The following is a 27976-nucleotide window of genomic DNA, read 5'->3' on the forward strand; positions in this document are numbered from 1 at the left end:
TCTTTTTTCCATTCATTGAAATGCCAACTTATATATATATATATATATATATATAATAGTTCCCCACACTTTAAATGCATTGTCTAATCAATTTTAAAATGCATCATGCGAGATATATATATATATGCGCATTGTCTAATCAATTTTAAAATGCATCATGCGAGATATGCATATATATATATATATATATATATATATATATATATATATATATATATATATATATATATATATATATATATATATAATATATGCATTTAAAGTGTGGGGAACTAAGAAATGAAAAGGAAATGCCTACCAACGTGGTTATTTATTTGTTTATTTTGTTGCCTTCCAACTTTCATCTTAATTTATTGGGTGCACCCTCCCAACCTATTGAAGTCAACATGGAACGGTGATGTTCACATTAGGGACACTTGAGAAGTTCACTCTACCGAAATCGAGATTTATTTTAACTGTGGGTGATGAAAGTTCATGGCACAAATATAAATTTATCTCATTCACTAGAAACCTTGTTTCCGGTGGTATCTTAAACTTCAATGCTATTTGATGTCTGGTGAAACAGTTGAAAATGTCGATTATTTTATAATCGATCAAGCCTTTCAATTTGTTAACACATAATAATGCATTTCGACTTTAACTAATACAGTTTTTTTTTTTGGGTAGTATTGTCGATTTCGATATAAGGAAACTAATATCATAGAAAATGAAAGCTTAGTACGCAAAAGAAAAGACCTTGGAACCAAACAAAGCTATTAATACAGGACGACCAAAACATCCCTACGACAATCTTTTGAAGCAAAGTTGCTGATAAGAAACGACATTTTCTGCTCACTAAAATGGCGCTATTTCTAGAAAGGAGGTAGTGTTTCCTACTCTTGCAAAATGGAACATTATTAGTTGTACAACACAAGGCAAGATGCCATCGGATTACAACAGAAAGCACAAAAACAAAGTTTCGTGAATCAATCTATGATCAAGCAAACTTAGAACGTGCCAACAAGAAACTCTTCTCCTTTTGATTCTTGTACTCATTGTGTCGTAGGAAGAAATAGCTCAGATAATCAAAATCAATAGGAGACATTTTGGCCTGCCACAACAAACAGGTAAATCTTAATGCAACACCACCACTTTTTATGCGCAATAGTAGGAAAAAGCTAAAAGTACCTGGATTAGAGCCCATAAAGCCCAATAAAGATGCGAGGCTAGCATATAGGTATTTGTCTCTGAGTAAAGAGCTTCGAGTTCTTCATTTGAAACCTGCAGGGAAGTTGTAGCCATGTCCATTAAAGGCCACATAATAATATATAATTTGGAGTTGGATCATCTTAATTACCTTAATTATCATAGATACCTATACCGACACAGATTACTGCCATTTTATGTCTATTTTTGCCCTGATAAGCGGAGTTACAAGTTTTCAAGACACATGTACAATGGCTCTATTCACTCCATAGCTAATAACATTAGTTAAATTCAAAGACATTTGGTATTGGTTCTATGATCAGATGTATGAAAGACTGCCACATACTTCGTGTGGGCTGTCTGGTTTCAAGTAGTGCCTGAAGAAGTGGTACTGTTCGTCTTTAATTGGGTACCTGCAAATGAAACAGGTCTCAGAATAACTACAAATATATCCTATAATTCTGCAATAGAGGAATACATATAAAATACAATGTTAGAAAAGGAAGATGACGAACAAGCTATAGTCACAATCATAGCCAGCATATTCGTTGAAGTGATTTCCGATGTCAAAACCTCTGTAACTGTATGATCCATATTCAAAGTCAATGAAGTAAAGCTTATCTGAAAATTAACCAAAACAAGTGGGAGCTCATAAGAATGTCAGTAATGAAAAGGAGGAAAGAAATATAACCGACATCTATTACATTGATAGCAGTTACCACATTTTGAAATTTCTCCCAAAATGAACAAAGGAAAAAGGGGAGCCAATTCAAGTCAGGTTCATATGCCCAAATAGCTTCAATAAGTTAGATACATCACCCGTCAGCATTTTGATAACGACAATTATGTGATGCTTCTATATCACCCCTTTCATAATTCATATAAACTTGTCCTCAAATTGTCCTGGAGAATGGTATTTCCACCTCAAATTTACGATTGGTTCATTAAAGCAAACGTTTATTTATTCTATGTACTACACTTCACATACTTCTCATCATATCTCGACCAAATGGTAATTAAGCCCACATAAATAAACAGTACATATTCACCTCAAGGAAGTCTTTCATATTGAATTTTAATGATTTGGAAAATGTTGATACCATGTCACAACAAAAATAAAACCAATTAAAAAGCTGTATGATATTGTTCTGATACATTTGCATAAGCTAAAACTGAACCCACGGGTCAACAGTGATGTTTGCTACATTTTTTAAACAAGTATTAAAAAGGTCAAAGAAGCCAGGAAACAGCTGGTAACATAAAATAGAACAAAGCGCTTACTCTGTGAGTGTGTGTGTGTGTGTGTGTGTGTGTGTGTGTGAGAGAGAGAGAGAGAGAGAGAGAGAGAGAGAGAGAGAGAGAGAGAGAGAGAGATTGTTTGTAAAGCTATCAGCTATGGATGATGCTTACCTTCCTCATCATTAAGCATCAAATTCCCAGAAAGCAGATCATTGTGTGAAAACACAATGGGAGCATTAAAGCGATCTGTCATTTCCTGTTCCAGAATAGAAACATGTTGTTCACAAATAATAATCTAACTTCTCACACAAGATAACAGAAACAAAGAAATATGCCTATGGTCTCTATTAGCCAATATCTTGCTACATTGGCCAACTATTGACTTCAAAAATCCTCAGGCATTGCTATGTGTTCATCAATCAATAACTGTTTCTGATGCTAAGAGCAAGAAGACAGTGTTCGAATGAGCAAAGAAAACCATACAGATATTAATCCAAGATAACAGGCAGATTCTATGGAACAATCAGAGGGAATGACAAAATATGCAAGCCGGAGGCAAATGTAAAATATGACCTTGAGTTCAATGATTTCTTTATGAATTTCTCCAAATGAAATTGTCTCGTACTTTCTTTGCTTCTCATGATCATCAAACTTGAGGCTTGACGCTGCATGTAAACTTCACAGTCATCAGACATAAAATACCAAGATAACAACCACCGACAGTCATCAACCTTACAAGATTGTCCAAATTCATCATATAAAATATTAAAAATTAAGCACATCCAGATCATTTACTGCTAATAGAGCACCTCGTTCAAAGAACTTGAAGATGTCATTCCACAGTTGAGGCTCTTTAGAACCAGGTATTTCCACCTCATGGAACCTCCGGAGCTCTTTAGCAATTTTTGAGATGAGCTTTGGCTTTCGCATGTCTGTCAAGAAAAACCAACAAGACGAGGAAAAAATTTCAAATTTAAATCACAAATATTGTGACAATACAAATTGTTCAATGGCGCTCCTCGCAGGTATGGCTGTAGTATTTAAGAATGGATGGTGGCTAGAAACAAAGCTGAAAAGAAATTTTGACTGGGAATAAGAGAAAAAATTGGATCAATTGAGAATGTTTTGAAACCGCGAACCAAGTGGAAGCACTTGTTTAATATAGCTCCGACTATTTAATCCCCACACACACACATACCTTTTTTTTATTTTTATTTTATTGGGAGGTCGGGGGAGGTCGCCAACAAATCTTGGCAGTCACGGATTATAAGCAACTGACTTTAGGCAACCATAACACTTTGACAAAAGCCTCCAATGCCCAAATGTAAACACAAAAGTTGTAGAAGGTTTTTTATGGATTCGAGTGGCCCAAGAGAGTCATTCCTGCTGCCGAAACTGAGGGAATGTCCAGATTTTATTCCAGATAGTTTTTAGGTATGCATTTAAAGTGTGTTTTATGAGAGAAAAACATGTAAATTGATATAAAACAAATCAATGGATAAGAAACTTAATCTAATTGTAGTTTTGAGAGGAAAAAATTCTCATCTTCATTAATCACGAATTAGGTACATAAATACATAAAAGTGTACAGCTAAACCTACAGAAAAGATACAGCAAGATCCCCAGAAAATAGGAACCAACTAACAACCTAATCTACTCGAAAAGATAAACATCTAACTAACAAATCAGGCTACAAGATAAGATATATGCTGGAAGGCTAGTTTGACTAACAACACTCCCCCTCAAGCTAGCCGATAAATGCTTGTAAGACCAAGTTTCATCTTTAGTTCGGTGAAGGTGGGCCGAAATAAAGCCTTAGTAAGAATGTCTGCAACTTGCTGTTGAGAGGGAACATAGGTCAGTTTTATTACATTACTCTCGATCTTCTCACGGATGAAGTGCCTGTCTATCTCGACATGCTTAGTTCTATCGTGGTGAACAGGATTTTTGGCTATAGCAATAGCAGATTGGTTATCGCACATTAGATGAATAGAGCCTGAGGTAGAGATTTTCATCTCCTTTAGAAGGCGATCCAACCACATTCCTTCACAAATCCCTTGAGCTAAGGCACGGAATTCGGATTCCGCGCTACTTCTTGCAACCACGTGTTGCTTCTTGCTTTGCCAAGTAACCAGATTTCCCCAAACAAATGAACAAATCCCGGAAGTTGATTTTCGATCACTTGGAGAACCAGCCCAATCAGCGTCAGTACATACTTCGATAGATCTGTTAGGTGACTTTGCGAACATAAGGCCTTTCCCCGGATCAGCTTTTAGGTATCTAAGAATACGATACACTGCTTCCATGTGAACATCTGAAGGATCACTTAAGAATTGACTAACTCGACTCACAGAGAAGCTAATGTCTGGACGAGTGTGAGTGAGATAGATTAACTTCCCTACGAGGCGCTGATATTGACCTTTATCCGCTGCAGCTTCTTCAGATCGAGGCATCAGTCGAGTGTTTGGGTCCATTGGAGTATCAACTGGTCTACATCCACTCATTCCTGTTTCACTGAGCAAATCTATTGCATATTTACGTTGAGACATAGAAATACCCTTAGAAGACCGAGCCAGTTCTAAGCCGAGGAAATATCTTAGGTGCCCCAAGTCTTTGATTTCAAATTCACTTGCGAGAAGTCCTTTTACTCGTCTTGATTCATCATGGTTGTTCCCGGTGAGTATGATGTCGTCTACGTACACAATAATGATGGTGATACGTCCATCCTCAAAGTGCTTATAAAAGAGCGTATGATCAGCTTGTGACTGAGAGTATTTATCCAGTTTCAATACCTTGGTGAACCTCTCAAACCATGCACGTGGAGATTGCTTGAGACCATACAAGGCTTTCTTGAGTCGACACACTTTACCCGTTGTTTGTTCAGATTCAAATCCCGGGGGAACATCCATGTAAACTTCTTCAAGTAAGTTGCCATTCAAGAATGCATTCTTTACGTCAAGTTGACACAAAGGCCAGTCTTGATTTGCTGCAATGGATAGTAAGACACGGATAGTGTTGAGTTTAGCAACAGGCGCGAAAGTCTCTTGATAATCAATACCATACGTTTGTGTGTACCCTCGTGCCACCAGACGAGCTTTGTAACGATCAATGCTTCCATCTGCTTTTTGTTTCACCGAGTACAACCACCTACACCCTACGGTTTTCTTCCCTGGAGGAAGTTGAGTTAGGATCCATGTTTCATTATTTAGTAGAGCCCGATACTCTGTTAGAGTAGCTGACTTCCACTCTGGAATATTCATTGCTTCGTGAACTGATCTAGGAATGGAGATCTCATCTAAAGCTGTTACACAAGCCTTGTATTTGGTAGATAAGTTTGAGTATGATACAAACCTCTGGATAGGATGATTGGTGCAGGTCCGAGTACCTTTTCTCAGAGCAATAGGAAGTTCTGAATTATGATCATCTCCTGGTGGTCTTGGTCGTTGTTCGGTACCAATTTCGAGAGTAGGCGATTTGCTATTATGTTCAGGAGAGCTTGTGGCAGACGATTGGTGGTGCTGAATTTGTTCAGGCACATTTCCTCGTTGTCTCCGAGTATACATTTTGATGGGTTCCTTGAGAGGGGAAAGGTGTTTGGGATAATCACACGGAGATATGGTGGGTGAGTGAGGATCAGGAGTGACAGTGGCCAGCGGAATAGGAGCAGGGACCGGAGTAGTGTGAGGAAGAGGGATGTGATCAATGTTTTCCAGGAGGGATTCCCAATTTAGTGACTCGTAAGTAGTGTGATTCTCCCCCTGAAACACATTATTGGAAAAATAGGGCTTATCTTCAAAGAATGTAACATCCATTGAGTGGAAGAATTTTTGTGTAGTAGGGCAGAAGCACTTGTATCCTTTCTTGGAAGGAGAATATCCTAGAAAGATGCAACGAATTGAGCGAGCATCAAGCTTACCACGATGTTGGGAATGGACATGAACAAAGGCTGTACTGCCAAAGAGTTTTAAGGGTATATTTGTGATTAAGTGACTATTAGGGTATAAGGACAGAAGCATATCTAATGGACTCTTGAGTTTAAGAACACGCGAGGGAAGGCGATTGAGTAAATAGGTTGCTGTAAGGACCGCTTCACCCCAAAATTTCTTAGGTACATTAGATTGAAATAGGAGAGAACGAGTCATGTCGAGTATGTGGCGATTCTTTCTTTCCGCAACACCATTCTGTTGTGGAGTATCCACACATGAACTTTGTTGCATGATACCATGGGCTTGAAAGAAGGGGCTGAGAGTGCTGTTAAAGAATTCCCTAGCATTGTCGGTTTTTACCACCTGAATATTTGCTTTAAATTGGGTTTGAACCATGGCATAAAAGTTTTTAAAGATCGCTATAGTTTCAGATTTATCTTTCATGAGGAAGGTCCAACATAAACGAGTGTGGTCATCAATAAGCAAGAGAAACCATCGAGCCCCGGTGATATTTGGAATCCGATTTGGTCCCCAAATGTCACCGTGAATGAGAGAGAAGGGTGTGCTTGGTTTGTATGGCACCGGAGAATATGTGCCACGAGTGTGTTTGGAAAATTGACAAATATCACATTGAAATGAGTTCGGATTTTTATTGATGAACAGAGAAGGATACAATGTTTTTAGATAAGAAAAATTGGGATGGCCAAGACGATAGTGCCATAACATGATTGCACTATCTTTATTAGACTGACTTCCTAAGTGGCTATCTAATTTATTGATGGACCAACACTGAGGACTGTCACACCTTCTTGGTTGAGGTTTGATTTGAAGAAGATAGATGCCGGAGCAAAGTCTAGCACTGCCAATCGTCTTCCCCGAGCTCATATCCTGAAATACACAACAATTCGAATGGAAAGTGGTCACACATTTAAGGTCACAATTGAGTTTGCTCACAGAAATAAGATTACAGTCAATGGATGGAACAAACAGCACATATTTAAGGACAATGGAGTCTGATATATGAATTTGGCCTTCTCCAATAACTTGGGTGCGAGAGCCATCTGCAATACGCACTGTTTGATGGTTTGTGCATGGAGAATACGTTGAAAATAAGGATCTGTCACCTGTCATGTGATCCGAAGCTCCAGAGTCGATAATCCATGGATTAGAGGGTGACTGTGACACATGAAGACCAACACTAGGGCTGGTGGTTGCAGCAGTAGATTGAGTTCCCACCTGAGAGAACATTTTCTGTAGGGCATCCATTTGATCTTTGGTGAAAGGTGTGGTTGGTTGATGGACAGGCTGTGTAACTGAGTTTGCACGTGCCTCTCGGTCTTGGTTCCGATTTGGTTTCCAATCAAGAGGTTTACCATGAATTTTCCAACACGTATCTTTTGTATGGCCTGGCCTCTTGCAATGGTCACACCAAGGTCGACCTTTAGGATGATGGCTGCTGTTGTTGCGAGATGCAAGAGCAGTGGGGTTGGTGGTAGCATCAATAGTGGAGGTGAGAGCTGAGGTTTCGATGGTGAGTGGACTGTCTGATTGGCCGAGTATGACACGTTTACGGCTTTCTTCTCGACGGACTTCAGAGAATACTTCACGAAGGGCTGGTAGAGGTTTAGTCCCGAGGATACGGCCTCGCACATCATCAAGAGTCCTGTTTAGACCCATAAGGAATTTGAATATGCGCTTGGTCTCAATAATTTGACGGAAGAAGATACTGTCGTCCGCACATTTCCAATTGTAAGACTGGAAGAGATCCAGTTGTTGCCAATATCGGGTAAGGGTGGTGAAGTACAAAGTGACAGATTGCTCACCTTGTCGGAGATCTTGCAGTGTACTTTCAATGTGAAATAATTCAATGGTATTTTCACTGCTAGAGAAAGTCTCACGGGCCGCATCCCAGATTTCCTTTGCTGTAGAGTACAGCAAAAAATTCTCACCAATGTCTATGGTCATCGAGTTGATTAACCAAGACATGACAAGATTGTTTTCAGAGCGCCAAACCTTGAAGTTCGGGTCATTTTTACTGGGCTCAACAGCAGCACCCGAGAGGTAATCATCGCGTCCTCGTCCACTAATGAACATCATCATGGATTGGGACCATTGGAGATAGTTTGTATCTGTCAGTTTATGACAGGTAATCAAGCTGGTTATCGGACTGTTTTCCGAAGGATAAGAAGAGGAGGAGGGAAATGACATTGATCCCTTTGGAGATATCTCAGATTCATTACTCATGGCTCTGATACCATGTAGTTTTGAGAGGAAAAAATTCTCATCTTCATTAATCACGAATTAGGTACATAAATACATAAAAGTGTACAGCTAAACCTACAGAAAAGATACAGCAAGATCCCCAGAAAATAGGAACCAACTAACAACCTAATCTACTCGAAAAGATAAACATCTAACTAACAAATCAGGCTACAAGATAAGATATATGCTGGAAGGCTAGTTTGACTAACAACACTAATATATAAACTTACACTTTAAGATTTAAACAGTATTGGATAATCTAAAGAACCTATCTTTATTTTAAATTCACTCCCTCTTGAGTTGAGTGATATATGTCAATCATGCCTCAACTTCAACACCAAGTCTTTAAACGCGGGTTGAAATAGTGCCTTTGTTAGAACATCTACAACTTGCAAATTGCTAGCAACGTAGTTAACTCTCAGAATTCTCATCTCAATTTTTTCACTGATGAAATGACGATCGATCTCAAAATGCTTAACATGATCTTAATGAATTGCATTCTTGGCAATGCTTATTGCTGCTAGGTTGTCACACTTTAGTTTTATTGTCTGATGTCCTTCCAATTTCAAATCAGTCACCAACCTTTGGACCCATATTCCTTCGCAAATCTCATTGGCCAGTGACCGAAATTCAATTCTACTTCTGCTTCTTGCCACCACTGTTTACGTTTTATTACGCCACTGTTTACGTCTTATTTTTTTTATTTTTTTTTTATAAGAAACTTATTATATTAATAATACGTTAAGAATGTTTACATAGTGGACTGGTGGTCCACTCGCTTAACGAACAACAACAACAAAGCTAAAATGTCACTGATACACATAATCCCAACTTCTCAAAAGATCTAAGACTGATACGTTCTTAAAATCATTATGATTGCCAATCCACATCGCAATATTAAGCTTTATTTTGTCCCAGCAACTCTCCGCATTTTCTTCAATTTCTTCGAAAACCCTCTTGTTTCTTTCTAGCCATGTTGTCCAACATAAGCACTGAACAACTACGAACCAAAAAGATCTGCCCCTTGATCCCAAATGCTGTCCTAAGTCCATATTCAGTACATCAGTTGTAGAGTTAGGCATCACCCACACCAAATGAAGTTCTTGCAAAGCTCTATGCCACAGTGATAATGTGAATGGACAATGAATTAGCAAATGATTCTGCGTTTCTGATGCGTTTCTACAAAGTACACACCAATTAGGTCGCAACGCAATGGAAGGCCATCTTTTTTGAATCATCTCCGAGGTGGGTAGCTTACCCAAAGACACTATCCAAGAAAACATTTGGATTTTTGTCGGAACTGGAGTTTTCCAAATAACATTGGAGACCGAAGAAATTGGGAAGCGATTAAGAGGAAAGAACGAATCGTAAAATGATCTAACCGAGAAAATACCCGAAGGATCCCCTTGCCACCGCAGAAAGTCATCTACCCCTTCTATCAATCTCACTGAATCTAGAATCCCTAACAACTCGGACAATTGATCCATCTCCTCATCCCTGATAGCCCTTCTAAATTCAAAATCCCAAGACAGAGTAGACGTGACACTATCAAAAATTGCGACAAAGGATATCGGCATATTACGGATCGAAGAAAGCTGAAACAAAGCTGGAAAAAGATCTTTAAAAGAAGAATCCCCCCACCATCTGTCCTCCCAAAACCTCACCTTGTTACCCCCTCTCACCTTAAATACAACCATCTGTTTAAAAGTCGGGTAAATTCGGGAAATGTACTTCCATGGGCATCTGAACGTGACATTTAACGCCAACCCAGCATCCCACAAGTTCTCTTGTAACCCATATTTGCTCACTATTATCCTTTTCCACAATGTCTCACCCTCCACAAAAAATCTCCACCACCACTTTCCAAGCATCGCCTTGTTTCTCAAACTTATGTTTGCCACCCCTGTTCCTCCTTTATCTTTCGGTGAACACACCTTTTCCCACGCAACCAAATGACAATGAGCTTCTCCATCCGCCCCGTCCCAAAGAAAGTTTCTGGATATCTTCTCCAATGCCTCCACTATACTTCTCGGCATCTTGAATAATGACAGAAAGTAAATCGGAATAGAATTTAAAACCGAAATTATCAAAGTGAGCCTACCACCTCTGGACAGGAATGATTTTTTCCAATTTGCCAATTTTTTTGATACCTTAGTCACAATGGGTGCCCAAAAAGAGGTTTTCAACGGATTACCACCCAAGGGCATTCCAAGATAATTGATAGGCCACTCCTCCCTTCTACAGCCCACTTCCTGTGCCAAAGATTCTGTCTCGACCTGGTCACGATGAATTCCCAACAATGCGCTTTTATTCCAATTAATTTTTAATCCCGACATGTCGCAGAATGATTGTACCACTTTGACCAAGAATCTTATATGATCATCTGTTTGCACGAAGAAGAGTGTGTCATCGGCAAACTGAAGGTGTGATATCTCTACCCTTTCTCTACCAACTTCTATTACCCTTATGAAATTTGTCTGCTTCGCCTTATCAATTAATCTTCCCAATACGTCCACCACTAAGTTGAACAAAAACGGTGATAATGGATCACCTTGTCTCAACCCTTTGAAAGCTTTGAACTTTCCTCTCGGTCTACCGTTGATCAAGATAGAGAAGGACACATTTGACAGACAACCTCTCATCCATGACCTCCATCTTCCACCAAACCCTTTTTTCACAAGAACAAAATCCAAGAATTCCCAATCCACATTATCATATGCTTTCTCGAAATCCACCTTCAAGACCCATCCCTTTTTTTTCTTTGTTCTCCCCTCTTCCACCAATTCATTCGCAATTAGACCGCAATCCATAATTTGTCGTCCCTCAATGAAAGCATTTTGAGATTCAGAAATGGTTGCTGCAATGACAGTCTTTAGCCTCTTCGACAGTACCTTTGCTATGATCTTATACACACTCGTTACCAGGCTTATCGGTCTAAAGTCCTTGACATTATTCGATTCCACTTTCTTACGAATCAAACAAATATATGTCTCATTCGTCGCGTCATTTATTATTCCTCGTTGAAAGAATTCCTCAAAAACCTTCATCAAATCCATTTTCACCAAATCCCAGCATTGTTTGAAAAAAGCCAACGTGAAACCATCGGCCCCCGGGCTCTTGCTACCATCGCAAAGGAACACAGCTTGTTTAATCTCTTCTTCAGAAAAAGGCCTTTCTAAATCTGCACTCATCTCATCATCGATTGGACTCCATTCCACCCCTTCAATGCCCCAGCTCCTCACATTTGACAGTCCATACAAATCCCTGTAATACTGGACAATAATAGAGACAATTTCATTCTCGTCTCTCGTTATCGTTCCATCAATTCTTTCCAATCTGTCAATGATAGCTTTGTTGTTACGTTGAGTTAAGATTGAGTGGAAGAACTTTGTGTTTCTATCCACTTCCGTAATCCATTTAATTCTGCTTTTCTGGTTATTAATTTGATTCTTGCGACATACCAATTCTTCCAGCAGCACTTTTGTTTCTATCCTATCATTCGAGACCTCTTGCGAACCCCGACCCTCACTTTCCAGCTTATCCAATCTGCTTATTTTATTGACTAATTCTGCAATTTTCATATCCACCATCCCGAACACTTCCTCATTCCATTTTTTGATATCACCCTTTGAAGCCCTTAATTTCATCATAAATCTATAACCCTCCCATCCTTGAAAGCTCGAATTGTTCCACGTTTGTTGCATAAAGTTTCTGAACCCTGGATGCCTCAACCACACATTTTCGAATCTGAAAGGAGTCGGACCCCACTTAGGTTTAACCAAATCACAGACCACTGGGTGGTGATCCGAAATAATCCTGGGCAATAGAGATTGCCTATAAGAAGGATAAATTTCAGACCACCCCACCGTGAACAAGAATCTGTCCAATCTGCAACAAATGGCCGATTCTCTAAAGTTCGACCATGTGAATTTTCCATTAAGTAGGGGAGGATCGATCAACTCCAGTTCTTGAATCAGTGCATCAAAACAGCTCATGCTTGTTGTTTGAGAAAGACTATTAATCTTCTCGGTGACTGATCTAACCACATTGAAATCACCTCCCACGCACCAACGATCTCCGCATAGAACCCTCAATCCCGCCATCTCATCCCAGAAATTACCTCTCAATCTAGGTTGACAAGGTCCATAGACCGCCGTGAACCACCAATCTATGATATTATCCTTTTGTATATGAATCGAAATCGAGAATTCCCCAATCAAATTATCCTTAACCGAAATGTTCCTAGGATCCCACATCATCAGTATTCCCCCAGACCGACCAATAGCAGGTAGAATGATCCACTCCACGAACCTCGACTTCCATATACTTGCAATAAATCTACGATCCGCCACTTCTCTTTTCAACTCCTGCAAAATTATTAAATCCGGTTTCTCCTTCACAAGGACAGCACGTATCAAAGCCCGGCGTGATGCCGAACCACTTTCCCTAATATTCCATGAAATAATTCTCATCGATACACCGCTTCTACCCTTGACGCCACTCTTCGCAATGAGATTCACTACTGTCCAGCCACCTCCCCACCTTCGTTTATATTCAAGAATCCTATCTTCACTACGCCCATAGCTGACAAACAATCATTATCATCCACATTTTTTAGCTCCTTTAGCTCGACTTGCCCCGATGTCACTTCTTTCACCTTGCCATTATGTTGCCCCAGGGAATTATTTCCTGAATTACCCAACTTAACCACAGTAGGTGTATTTCCCACCCCGCCTATTATCTCAGCCCCTCCCCCCCGATCCTGGAATGAACCTATAGGAGACAAAGAATGGAAAGAGGATAGAATAGGATTAGAGATATCGGGCTTATTGCCACCCTTACTCGGAGACTCTTCAAAAAAGACCCCCAAATCGTCGAATTCCGATGAATGTACAGTCGATTGATCAGAGATGAGACTTCCTTCAGCACTGGATTCGTCACCTTCATCCGAGAAATTTGGATTCATATCTTTCTCCCAGTTTTCGTCGTCCCTTCCTGTAAAATCATTGTAATTTTCGATAAATGGAATATTTGGTTCTTCACCCACTGGCCCGTAATATGTGTCAACGATTGCCTTGCATTTCTTCCTACTATAGACGTACTCAAATTCTCTCTGTTTTGGAGTAGTCTGCAAAGAATCAATTGTCCCTGTGTGAAATGCACTCTCTGCTTTTGGATGAATTCTTTTCATAATCTTGATCTGCTTCCCACGGTACCAAGGTTCGGAGTAGCAATTGCGACCTTCAGAATTATGCATGATTACCTTAGCTTTCATATCTTTGGCATTTTGGTTGTTGTCCATGCTCGGTAGGTCATCTTCCGTTTTCTTTTTCGCACTTGCTTCTGTAATTTTGGAACCTGTCAAGCTGCCCCAACCTGGTAATATTCTAGCACCATTAACCACCACTTGAGCATAAGATCTCTTTTCAAAAATATCATAAGCTGATGAATCGACCGAATCCACCATGATGCGAATGGTCATAGATCCTCTGAGAGTTTGAATCCTTAAGTTTCTGTTGATGAACCCACCTTCAATACCAACTACTTTGATTTTTGCTGCTGATAGATCTTTAAGTAGCACTGTGTCTTGGCTAATATTCAACAAACCACCACACTGATCACCAATTTCCTTGAACAATTGTGTTGACCAAAGGTCCCAAGGTAGCCCCATTAATCGCACCCAGCTGTTGCAACACTCGAAAGTTTCTTCTTCAGTATTGGTATTCTGATTCCACTTCTCAAACGACAAGCTGATTTTCTTTTCCAGAAAAACTTTTTTCAATCTTAGGTAGAAGGCTGCATCCTCGTCATTCTGTGGCCACCAAGCTGCCTTGTTAGCTTGAAAAGGAAACAAATCGACCTTCCTCTGAACCGCTCTTCCAAGGGTAATACGAACCATGTTCCATGATATGTTGACGCACTCCTTTGTAATGATCAGTGCTTTGCTCCAATCCTTCACCAAACAAACCGGTAGTTGTTCCAGCGTAGCAACCTTAGGAATTCTTTTGTTGTGATACGTCGAAATGACCTTGAAACGCTTCTGATCTTTTTCCAAGTTATCTCTTTCTACTCTGGTACTCGGTGACTTGTACGTGCGAATTGACATAAGTTTGGACATATTATGTGCCATCCATTTCCATCCCGAGTAGAATCGTCCGCTTGGTATGATGATACGTTGCGTCTTTCCTCTCCAAACAATCTTAGATAATTCCAAATAGCTACCTCGTCCATTCGTAGTTTTCTGCAGCGATATGACAGCCTCTTTGCCTCTGAATTTCTTAAATTGCGAACAAGGAAATGGTTTATCGATGTATTCCTTGATTGTTGCCAAAAACCAGTATAAACTGTTGCAGTCCAACTCCATCCTATAAGTTGCATTTCTAGTTCTTTCTATCACTATCAGTGTATCTCCCCTTATGCCCTTGCATAATAAGAACAGCTTGTGTTCGATTTTGGTCTCACAACTTGTTTTGAGTTGAGCCCTGGTTAGCAAACGATTCATCTCCTTTGACTTTAAAGAAAGGAAAATGGCTACTGGAAATCAGAAATCCGTGAACGGGCGGTTACAGAAGTAGGAAGGGATAAATAGGTTTATCAGAAGCTAAGGACGGTGGTCGGAAATCAGTCGGAAAGGGTTAACGAGAGTGAGGTTTGGAACGATGTGAGCAAAGGAGGCGTACGGTGGATAGAATGGGTTGAAAAGGTCGCGGTTGGCTTGGGGATAGTCGGCGACGGACGGCGACCGTCGCCGGAGGAAGGGGACGGTGCAGTCAGGTGGGATCTTTAGATAAAGGAGGTGAAGGGATAGTCAGGGCTCGCGATTGATCGAGGGAGTTTTTGGGGGGAGAGCATTTCAAAAAATTCTCTCACTAGCGTTTTCTTTTTTCACTGCACTTTTTCCACTGTTTACGTCTTATTACGCCATGTTACTAGGTTTCCCTAAACAAATGAGCAATACCTAGATGTAGATAGTCTATCAGTAGAAGATCCTACCCAGTCCGCATAACTGCATACTTGTATATCTCTTGAGGTGGTTATGTGGAAACACAGTCCCTTCCAAGAGGCCCTTTTAAGTACTTCAATATCCTAAAAACAACCTCCATTTGTTTCTATGTTGGATTGTTCGTGAATTGACTTATGAAGCTTACAACATATCCAATATCTGGTCTTGTACTTGCCTACTAATCTTTGATATCTTCCTTTTATCAACAGGAGAACTATCATTCTTCTGACCAATTCTTACATTTGGCTCCGTTGGTGTATCAACAGTCTTGCATCCTAACGTCCATGTTTCTTTTAAGAGATCCAAGACATATTTTCTTTGAGAAATTAAAATTCCATGCTTTGATCTCGCCACTTCCAGTCCCATTAAATATTTCAAGGGTCCAAGATCTTTCATCTCGAATTCCTTTGAAAGCAGTCGCTTAGTCTGATTGATTTCCTCCTCATGATTTCCGATCACAATATCATCAACATAGACATTGATAACAAAGATTCCATCTATGTTCGAGTGTTCAACAAACATAGAGTGGTCTGATCGGCAGTGTAGATATCCATTGCTTTTCAGGACTTTGGTGAACCTGTGAAACCAACCCTAGGCGATAGTTTTAAACCATAAAGTGATTTATTCAATAAACATATGTTGTTAACAGTGTCTTCTAACTCAAATCCTGTAGGTATATTCATGTAGATTTCCTCTTCCAATTCTCCATATAAGAAGGTATTCTTGACATCAAGCTGGTATGGAGGACAATCTAACTTTGTGGCAATGTATAGTAGTCCACGTATTGTGTTCAGCATGGCTACTTGTGCGAAAGTTTCTTATTAACCAATCATATATGTTTGGGTATACATTTTTTCTTCTAGACGTGCTTTAAACCGTGCTTAAAGAGACATTTGCAACCAATAGCACGTTTCCCGGGTGGAACTTCTGTGATCTGCCAAATATTGTTCTTTTCAAGGGCCCGGATTTCATCGAAGGCAGATGTTCTCCAATGTGGATTTTGGAGAGCTTAATTGACGCTTGATGGTACTTTTGGAGAGCTTAATTGACGCTTGATGGTACTTTTGGAGAGCTTAATTGACGTTTGATGGTACTTGTACTTGATCTTAATTCAGAAAAAAATGTACGATATACAGTGGATAAACGATCAAATGTGACAAAGTTACTCAACGGATGTTGGGTGCATGAAGCTGTAAAGAAGGACACGTCTTCGTGAAAAGTGACATGCATGGACAAGTAGAATTTTCTGGTGATAGAGGAATAAAACTCATATATTTTTTGGTTAGGGGAATACCCAATAATCCAAGATTGTAAAGGAACACGCTAATAGAAAAATGCAAGGGGATTATCACCTTGGGCGGTAATACTTCCTGATTCAATGTCAGTGTTTGATGGCAGTTGGGATCGCTGGCGGAATAGCCTTTGGAGGACGTCCAACTGGGCGCTGGTGAAGGGCATTGCCTCAGTGGAGAAGTATCGGCAACTAAGACCGTAGCATTTGCCCAACGTTTTCACGTAGGCTTCCAATCCGCGGACTTGCCATGAATTTTCCAGCAATAATCAATGTTGTGATTAGGTTTCTTGCATTTTTCACACCAAAGTCGTCCTGGAACTGATCTTCCTTTTGTGGTTATTGAAAAGTGTCCATCCCGTGTATTAGAATCCGTAGACTCAAGTGGGAATGATAGGGCTTGGAGCTATAACATGAGGGCAGAACCATCAGGGGCTACGGAACTGTGCTGCAAAGGGCTAGTCTGACCACCGAGAAGACGGCATAGAGGCTTGTTAATGGCTTTGTGCTCAGGACCCGACCACGGACATCATCAAGATCTCGATTTAGCCCATCTACTCGCTTACTTTCAACAATTGAGCGATAGAGTTTCTCGTCCTTAGAGCACATCCATTGAAATTTGTCGATGAGATCAATTTTCTGCCATTGTCGAGTCAAGGAAGAGTAGTTAGCAACTGAGCTTTCTTCTTGGTTGAGATCGTGCACACTAGATTCAATGGCAAAAAAGGTTGTGTTATCTTTGCAAGAATATGTTTCTCTGGCCGCATCTCAAATGTCCGTTGTAGCCGAGTAGAGGAGAAAAATTTCGCCAATTCCAGGCGTTGCTGAATTATTCAACCAAGACATGACTAGGTTGTTTTCAGCCTTCCAATTTTTGAACCTGACATCGTCCAAGTCAGGTCGTGTCACACTGCCCGTGAGATGATGTTCTTTGTCACGTCCGCAAATGTACACGAGGACAAATTGTGACCAAGACAAAAAAATTCAAGCCAGTAAGCTTCTGGCACGTGATGGAGAGAAGAGAAGCGTCACCCATGATTTGGGTCATGCTCACCGGCGGTGATGAACTGTCGGTGGAATAGGTCGTGCCGTAGTTCGTCATTGGCCACATCCGACGTCTGATACCACGTGGTTTATAAGAGAATGTGTATATTGGAAGGAAATCAAATCATGTTAATAATAACTGAGTACATAACTTATTTATACAAAAGAAATCAATGAATAAGAAACCTAATCTAATCTAAACTTAAACTTTAAAATTTAAACAGTAGATAGATAGTTATCTAATAATATAAAGAACTTATCCTTATTTTAAATTCAAACCTCCGACATAAAGGCACCGGATGGATCCCTCTAGCAAAATCTCGATCAAGACCCATGTACAGAAAACTTATAAATCTCACCACAAATGAGTCACTTCAAAGGATAAGATATGAACAAATGTTGACGAGTGATTAAACCTAATCAAAGAGGCAAGTTCTATTTTCAAAGCAATTAACTTCATGCAACATGATATCTTCCAAATGTTTACCTGATGGTGTTAGTGTACGAGCATTGATAAATGACTGCACCATGCCATTTCCAAAAACGCCAAGTAACTTGGCACCAAATCCTGCGGCTGAGAGGGATGGAATGGCCTAAACATAAAATACAACATTAGGCTTAAACAAAATGCAGTCAAAAACATGAGATTAAAAATTTTTAGAACATTTACAGCTGGTGTTTGGAAAGATGCAGCCAATATATAGCCCGTTTGGTTGGAGAAGCCAAGGGATTAAACACACGTTTTTTTTATTAAAAAAAAGTGTTTTTCTTAAAAATTATAGTGTGTGGTTACAAGAGTGGTTTAAAAGCACTTAAAAAAGTGTTTTTAGAAGCTATAATTTCTAGTTTTTGGGCTTTTGCTTCTAATTTATATTTAAAAATAAAAACAAAGCATTTTTCAACATTTATCCACCAAAATTGCTTTTGATTTTTTTAATAAAAGCACTTAAAAAGCTGAACTTAATCAAGTGTTTTTAAGTTACAACTTCTGTATCCAAAATAGCTCATAATGTACATCAACAGCTTGTAAATTGCAACGGAGCGCACAATAATCGCCTATATTGAATACCATAGTAGTCATGATAAAGGAAGGCCTAAAAGGATATTTTTAGAAACACCTAGCTCGTATCAATGGAATGAGAATGAGATGACGGGTGCTAAGCAGTATAGGGAGCTGCTTTAGCAGGACTTACTCATAAATAGCATGTACATTTTTCGGGTCTAAATCCCCATGCACTCAAAAAAACTACAATAGGTCCTGAATAATCCACATGGTATGGGGGAGGGCAAAAAGCTCAGAAACATCACCAATTTACCTGCAATTCCCTTTCCCGATTGATCACATATTCAGTATTTGGCCCATATAATCGAACAGTCATATGCACAACATTTCCACCTTTTTCTTTCACGGATACCTTGAGTACTGTTGCATTCAAAATCAAAATCAAAATGATATGTTAATGACAGCCAGTTAACTGTCAAATGTAAATATAAGAACATATTACTTTCTTGTAGAATCTTAAATTTAAGAACGTTATTTTTAATCAATTTCTTTTGAGAGAAACAAGAAAGAGACGCACAAAGATTTGTAATGCCACCAGATACTGTTTCAAGAGAGAAATTTGACGCATCCAAACTTGACCATTGTTTGAATAGATCCTTGCACAGCTCCCTGGCAAAGAAAAATCGTTATGAAAAAAGTTAACTGAGGAAATTTTGAGAGAACGTACAAGAAAAGTTTAAAATCATTTGACTTCAACTCAAGTATTTGAAGTGAATCCTCGTAGTTTTTTTTCATGAGTAATTTTTTTTTAGATGCTTATTTCCATGATATATCATTTTTTTTTAAAAAAAAACATGCAATAAATATAAGATTGAACTGAAAATAGCAACAGAAAATAAAATAGAAAAAACGTGTCAATTCACATCGAGGGAGTACTGATGGCTTTAGAAACATAGAGAACCCAATGTTTATGAACATAGATTAAGAAAAATTCCATCCAGCAATAGCTAACATCAGGAAATTTACATGGGCCGTCTACAATTTTATAAATTGTGACTAAACTTTATCACGACTTTTACTATTCTTTTTCATAACTCAGAAGGCCACATATCATAAGCTCGAAATATATATCCAATAATCTGAAAACCAAACTACATTTATAAAGGTGCAATTGGCGGCAGTTATAAAAAATATGGGGCGTCGTGTATTTGAGGCATGCATACAAACACAGAGCTTGCACTTGGATGAAGATAAAAATCTCCAAAAGGTAAAGCAATACATTTTCTCATTTATAGAACTGACAAGGAAAAACCAGAGGTTTTGAGCTAGAACCCAATAAAAACACTCCTGCAGTTGGGCAATGATGGTAATGAACATAATTATTCATCGTTCGTATATGGAGTATACTCGACAACAGTAAACAGTCACTCAGGTTAACCTATCTTAGCATTGCAAAGTTAGGACTCCTGATGATCTCTGGAGATAATTCTCAGCCAATGACCACTGGTGAACGCTCATGGTAGTATCACTGAGCATTTGCTGGCACAAATTTTGCGACATGATGATCAATTATCAGGTACGTTAAAAGGTTAGTTTCCATTCCATTTTAATTTAAAAGTGGAATAGCATAAGAAATCCAAAATCCTGACCTGAGTGGAGTAACACAGTCTGATTCCTTGGAGAAACTGGGTCGAGTTTAGGAAAAGAGGAACTTCGTATTTGAATATGTCCATATTGACACAAGAACCATCTTTATCTTGGAGCAAATTTTGAACAATAAACACTGGGGGAAGTCATATCTAATAAGCTAGGTGCTTATCCAAGCGTGTCAGACACTTCAAGCTGCTAGTCTTTTCAACAGAACTAGCTATAAAATATATTGCTAAGGGGTTTCGCCCACATATTCCTCTAAACACTCTCTGCCTCAATCGAGATATCTCTCTGCACCACTTCAGTGGATCGAGATTCCAAACCACTATTCTTTAACCCCATTACAGCCCATTTTCCTATAAATGCCATGTTACAACCAGGCCAAAAACTTTGATATGCTCGGATAATATTTTCTCCAAAATATCAGAAACTAGCTTCATCCTTACATGCCAAATTTGCACTTACATAGTTACAATAGGTACACGACCAAGTAACTGATAAGAATAAACACATCCTCGACCTTGGCAATTAATCATAGATGTATTTGTTATATATTTTCATTGACGTGATCTCAGGATAGAACTGATTCTTACCAAATCTCTACCGTACTACGGTGTATATGTACCAATTCACAAGTGAATAAACAACTACAATTATTCAACATTTATTTCTTCGTGCTACCAGAGCTTCTAGCAGTTCCGATCCTTTTTTTCTTTTCTGATATCTTTGTAGTTTTCCCTTTCTTTTACGAACCGTGTCTGAAAATCCATCCTCCTCTGAGTCACCAAGAGTTACCACTATATTTAACACCAGAGCTTCTCAAAATTCAACACTTATATCCATAAACACGGCTGCACAAATTCCACTAAAACTATCCATAGGAGGAGACTTTGCAGCATGGAGTTCTCAGTTCACTAATCTCTTATTTGGCTATGATCTCATCAGATATCTTGACGGAACCTTGCCATGACCAGCTGCAACTACTATTACTTCGGGAACCACGACCCCTATCACAAAATATGGTTAAGACAAGATCGCCTAATTTTGCACGCCTAATTTTGCACGTTATCCAAACTTCCATCACCGCATCAGTGTCCCCACTTGTCTTAGGTGCAAAACGGCAGCCGAAGCATGGGAAAAACTGGAAATGACATATGCGAATAAATCAACCTCTCGACCGCTCAACTCAACCAAAAGACACAAAATAAGAAGGAGAGATGGAAGAACTACGGCAACAATTCAGGCTTCAACCAAAATCAAAATGGCACATTTAGAATAACTCTGGATATTCCTTCAACAATCGCAACACTCATGGAAATATTTCGACCTTTTCAATTCTTGAAATTCCAATCCTCAACTACAATCTTGGTGTCAGCAATATGGGGGAAACAAACCAAAAATTGTTTGTCAATTGTGTGACAAGAATGGACACAATGCAAAGTTTTGTCGCTCCCGACTAACACTATCTCATAGGCAACCTTGGCCACAAGTCAATCACACAACAAATAGTATGCTAAGAAACAACCTTAATTGGATCGTCGATTTGGGTGCATCACATCATATCACCTCCGATCTACAGAAACCTATCGATCCATTCAGACTATAGCAGCAATGAAGATATTGTGGTTGGCAATGGTAAAAGCATTCCTATTACTCACATAGGCTCTAGTACACTTGGTTTACCTACTACCACTTTTCAGTTAAACAATGTTTTGTGTGCTTCACAAATTAACAAAATCTTCTATCTATTTCACAATTTTGTACTCACAATAATACATTTATTGAATTTTTCCTGGTTATTTTCTGGTGAAGGATCTAAGTACGGGGGATTCCTTGATCCAACGCCGGATTAGAGGAAATATTTACCAGTGGCCGACACATGCATCAACGTCAAACACTTCATCTACTGCCTTAGTATCCACCATCAATACGTTGGATTCAAGGCATTGACGACTTGGGAACCCTCCTAAAAAGTTCTCCTAACAATTATCTCTTTAGAACATATTCCTATTTCCGAGTCTACTTTTTAATTTATCTTATTGTGATGCTTGTCTTTCCAATAAAAGTCACAAACTACCATTTGGTATCTCCTCTATTAATTGAATTCAACCTCTATAAACGGTCTTTACTGATGTTTGGGGCTCTGCTCCTTTAAAAACATTTGACATATCGATACTGTGAGATTTTTGTAGATTATTATACAAAATACACATGCTATACCCTACCAAATGCAAATATGATGTTTCCACTATTTTTGAACGTTTCAAAAGCTTGTTGAAAATTTCTTTCAAACCACTATCAAAACGGTGGATTCCGACTGTAGTGGTGAAGCTCGTGGTCTTGACCATCTCCTATTTCATTATGTGTATGTATATTATACTGTTAAATTATCACGGCTAACGAACTACTGAACAATGTAATTTGAGGTCGAGTTCGTATCGGAAAAAGTCTGGACATTATCCAACATCTTAAATCCCCATTTCATACACCCGATTTGGTGGGTATCGCAAAATGTAAACATCGATACATTGTCGAAACCACCCTTAGCTTGTTACATCATGTCCATGTGCTCATTTGCTATTGGTCTTTAGTATTCCAGGCTGTCGTCGATCTCATTAGGAGGATGTCAACCTCTACCTTAAACTTTCAATCACCATTTGGTATCTTTCAAGAAAAATCCAAATTACAATAAACTTAAAATATTTGGCTGCTTATTTATCCTTGGTTGTGCCCTTACACATCTCATAAACTTGAACCCTGCTCTCACCATTGTCTTTGCTGGTTACTCAAATGAACACAATGCTTAACTATGTCTTGAACCTAAAAGTAACTGAATTTTTGTCTCTCGTCATGTCAAGTTTGTTGAATCAATATTTCCTTTCCTAAATCCTCTCTTAAATTCATCTTCACCTACTGTTGACACTCTCAATCAATGGCTCAATTTGGCATCACCCATTGCTACCTTAATTACAGAAGATTCCTCTACTATTAATCCATCTTCAAATCTTCATCCTATTGATCTTACAATGTTAAATGATTATGTCCCGAAAAGCTTCCATCACCCAATAATTTTGGGTCACCGACATCTCATATTCCTCAAATATTCCCACAATCTGCATCTCTTGCCCCACCCAATCAAATAATTAATACCTCTCATGATTCTCCCAATTTAAATGGTGAAGGTTTGACTCAAAAATCAACAATGAACAGGTTGTCGGGTTACACCAACAATATTCTTTCATCTCCTCAACCACATGATGCTCTAGCACTCCATCAATTACAAGTAAGTTCTCAATCACCTACTACCATATCTACTCAATCTAGCCCACGTAACCCCATCACCACAAGATCCATAATAATCTTTAAGCCAACGAAAATATTTGATGTTAATGCCACACTCATCACCTCTGACGATGAAATTGAACCTCATACATTTTCAAAAGCCCAAAAGTCCTTGAAGTAGGGACAAGCCATGCAAGCTGAGTACAATGCCTTGATCAGTAACAATACTTGGACACTAGTATTCTCGGTTTTCATGAATGTATCTCCCCCTCTGCTTATGTGAGTTTTGACCCGCCTTTGACTTTGCTTGCTTCATTCCCCCAGCATTGCCCCTGTTGAAAACATTTCCTGAAGACCCTGCACAAAACATCGTTGGCTGCAAGTGGAATTATCGAATAAAGAGAAATCCAATTGGGTTTGTTTCTCGATATAAGGCACAAGTAGTTGCTCAAGGATTTCATCAATGACTGGGTGTTGATAATCACTTATGCTTTCAGCCCTATTGTTAAACCCACCACTGTTCGAATTCTGTTAAGTCTTGCCACAAGCATCAGTTGCCCTCTATGCCAACTCGATGTTAATAATGTTTTTTTGCAGGGTACATTCAACAACCTCCTGGATTTGTGGATTTAAGATATCCACATCATCTATGTTGCATGGATACGGGTACGAGTATCGTATCGAATACGATACGGATACGGCGATACGTCAATTTTTGAAAATACAAGACACGATACGGCTAAGATACGACAATCATTAAAATATATATAAAATTATATATATTTATACTTCATATAAATTTAGTATTGAAAAGTAAAAATCATAGAGATAGATGTAATATGCGGCGACGGCAGCGGCAACGGCGGCGGCGACGACAGCGGTAACGGTGGCGGCAGCAGTAGCAGTGGCAGAAATAGAGAAGAAGGGCGACGCGATATCACGTTGAGAGGCTTCAGCAGAAAGAGAAAGAAAGAGACGACAAATGTATATTGGAATTTAAAAGCCCAGCCCAATATATGTTAAAGTATTTTTCTTTTAGTCCTTAGCAATTTTAATTTTTTTAATTAACCCATAAAACTTCTAAAAATTTACAATTTTGCCCAAACGTATCCGAAAAACGTATCCACGCCGTATCCATGGCGTGTCCTCGCCATGTCCAAAACGTATCCGACTGGTCAACCCTGAACAAAGTCAACGACACGGATTTTGGGGTATCCGACACGCGTATCCGCGTATCGTATCCGTATCCGTGTTGTATCCGTATCCGATACTTCAAAAAAAAAAATTTCAAGGTATCCGTGCTACATAGCACATCATGTATGCAAACTTAAAAAGGTTTTTTATGATTTACGTCAAGCACCAAGAGCTTGGTACAATGAGCTTCACTATTTTCTTCAATCTATTGGTTTCAAGATGCACAATCCGGCAACTCTTTGTTCATTCAATGTGCCCTCACTCGTGTTCTCTATCTTCTCATGTACGTCGATGATATCATTGTGACGTGGACTTCCAGTACACATGTGGATCAATTTATCAATGCACTAGCCACTCAGTTTTCACTAAAAGATCTCGAGCCCCTATCTTATTGTCTTGGCATAGAAGTGCAAGTCACACCTAAAGGCTTGTTTCTATCACAACAGAAGTACATCTGTGATCTACTTGCTAAAACAAAAATGAACGAGTGAAATATCCAACCCATTATATTCTACCAAAACTCTTACCATACATGATGGTAGTCCACCAACTGATGTCACTCAATATCGTCAAGTCTTAGGCTCTCTGCAATGCTTATCCAACCCATTATATTCTACAAAATCTCTTACCATACATGATGGTAGTCCACCAACTGATGTCACTCAATATCGTCAAGTCTTAGGCTCTCTGCAATGCTTGTCTCTCACACCTCCAGATGTGTTATTTGTAGTTAATAAATTGTCCCAATCCATGCACTCACACAACGCCGCACTCGACCGCAGTTAAGCAAGTGCTTCGTTATCTCAAAGGCACCAATGCCCATGGACTTTTCCTTCGTTGCAATTCTCCACTTATACTCATGTCTTTGCCAATGCTAATTGGGCGGGTGATCCCAACGATCAACCACTGGCTATGTTGTCCTTTTGGTTCCAATCCTATTAGTTGGAGTTATAAGAAGCAAAACACAATAGCCCGGTCCTCTATGTAGCACAAGCAACTTAAAAAAAATTTGAAGTATCGGACACGGATAGGACAAAATCCGTTTTGTTGACTTTTTAGGGTTGACCAGTCGGATATGTTTTGGACATGGCGAGGCGAATCGCCACTTTTTTAGGGTTGACCAATCGTTGACCATTCTCGCATGAAGCACATCGCAACCGAATTTCATTTTGTTCGCGACTCCAAGAAGCTACTCCGAGTAGTTCATTTTCATACGAATGATCAACTTGCTAACTAACTTACCAAGCCTCCACCAAGACAACAATTCCTCGATCATCGATCCAAGATTGGCATCTGTGACGGATGATCGATCTTGCGGGGGCATGATAAGCATAATCACATCCCTGACCTTAACAATTAATCTTGCATGTATTCAATGTATATATTTTCATTGTCATGATCTTAGGATAGAACTGATTTTTATCAAATCTGTATAATATCACTGTGTATATGTACCAATTCACAAGTGAATAAACAACTAACATTCACCATTTCTTTCTTAAGTAACTCCATACAGTCACCATAAAATCCATTTAATCAATCACAAACATCAGTTACAATGAAATGACTTGGCCTCCCACACATGTTCGCATGCCAATATAAAAATTTTACTACAAGCAAGCAAGTACATCTCCTACGCATATCAACCCAACCAAAAATCAAATAATTATTTTCCTTTCCGCATCAGCAACCTCACAATTTCTCGCACCGTGAGTTAGCAGAATTAAGATATAAGGTCTAGATGGACATAAACACCGATAATGTCCCCCGGAAGATTAAAAAAAATCAAGCAGGAAACCAAAACACGTGGTTGATTCAAAATGTTAAACAAATACTAATAGCAAGAATAAAGAAAATAATTACACAATACGAGGCTTCATTTCAAGGAGGGAGAGCGAGTGGTCAACCGCAAGAGAAGACGACGGAATCTCCGAGCCGTGACTCTCCGGCACTTCCACCGCATTCCAAATACTCTCTGCCGACTCCATCACCGCCACTCTATCGATGTTTCGCACGATAAACAACAAAATTTCAGCTTAAAAATGAATATTTCGGAATCGTTTGAATTCAAAATCGCTCGGAATTTTGGCGGTTGATTTGGCGTAGTATATGTTCTTCCCTAGCTTCGCATCGCTACTTTATAACGGAATTGGGCGCTCTCAACTGTGTGGCGGTCTATTTTCTGTTCGTTCACCTATAAGTTAATGAGAGCCAATAAAAATATCTGCGAGTACCGACCTATACACATACATATAATATATATATATATATAATTTATATAACATTATTTTAATTTAATGATAATAACTATAAATTAACGAGGATCATAAAACGATTGAGAAGAAAATTATTAAAATAAGTTGCACTGACAATTTTGAGAAGAAATGTTAGATATAAGTTTTTTAAATTTTGTTAAATGATTATATACATAAGTGAGCAGCATAGTACAACTTGAGAAATGTAATATTGAAAATAAGTTGGAATGTCAATTTTGAGGAAAAATGTCAGTGCAGTTAAAATATGGAAATTTTATGATAATACGGTTTCTCCGCTCTTCCAACGACTCACGATCTGTCTATGTATCTTTTCCACGGTCTCTTCCTATGTATATGCTTTATGATCTATCAAAACACTTTAAATTGATGAGCTTCTTATAAAGTGTTTCAATATATCAAAAAACGTGCAGATAGGAAGAGATCGTACGAAAGAACATGAACAGATTGTGAGTCGTGGGAAGAGCAGAGAAACCGTCACGCAATTTACAGAAAAAACAACTCATCGATAGAAGAGAAACGAATACACATCTCGTACAAAACCCTGCCTACTCTCTACATGAATCTTAGTCATAGTTAAGCATTATTTTTATATTTTTCGTTTCAAACTCTATCATTATGAAT

The 27976-nt window shown here is 39.0% G+C and overlaps 1 protein-coding gene across 1 annotated transcript; it reads right to left on the minus strand.

The window, feature by feature from the left end:
- Nucleotides 1-565: 565 nt before the first annotated feature.
- Nucleotides 566-27291, minus strand: LOC140839631 (probable ethanolamine kinase). Its single transcript, XM_073206470.1, has 11 exons — nucleotides 26943-27291; nucleotides 19531-19622; nucleotides 19267-19373; nucleotides 18438-18543; nucleotides 3234-3356; nucleotides 2998-3089; nucleotides 2596-2680; nucleotides 1701-1806; nucleotides 1532-1598; nucleotides 1168-1260; nucleotides 566-1090 (listed from the first exon to the last, which is right to left on the minus strand). The coding sequence occupies exons 1-11, from the start codon at nucleotides 27065-27067 to the stop codon at nucleotides 977-979; spliced, it is 1110 nt and encodes a 369-aa protein (XP_073062571.1). The 5' UTR covers nucleotides 27068-27291; the 3' UTR covers nucleotides 566-976.
- Nucleotides 27292-27976: the final 685 nt, after the last annotated feature.

The sequence above is a fragment of the Primulina eburnea genome, chromosome 8 (genome assembly GCF_022965805.1).
Source record: "Primulina eburnea isolate SZY01 chromosome 8, ASM2296580v1, whole genome shotgun sequence".
In the NCBI taxonomy this organism is placed as follows: domain Eukaryota; kingdom Viridiplantae; phylum Streptophyta; class Magnoliopsida; order Lamiales; family Gesneriaceae; genus Primulina; species Primulina eburnea.

What these genes read in the sequence shown, in the direction of transcription:
- LOC140839631 (XM_073206470.1), bottom strand. Translation starts at nt 27,067, where the DNA reads ATGGAGTCGGCAGAGAGTATTTGGAATGCGGTGGAAGTGCCGGAGAGT. An exon ending in CTTCAAGTTCTTTGAACGAG is followed by an intron (nt 3,090 to 3,233) that starts GTGCTCTATTAG and finishes GTTTACATGCAG; the next exon opens with CGTCAAGCCTCAAGTTTGAT. An exon ending in TATGATTGTGACTATAGCTT is followed by an intron (nt 1,599 to 1,700) that starts GTTCGTCATCTT and finishes TTTCATTTGCAG; the next exon opens with GTACCCAATTAAAGACGAAC.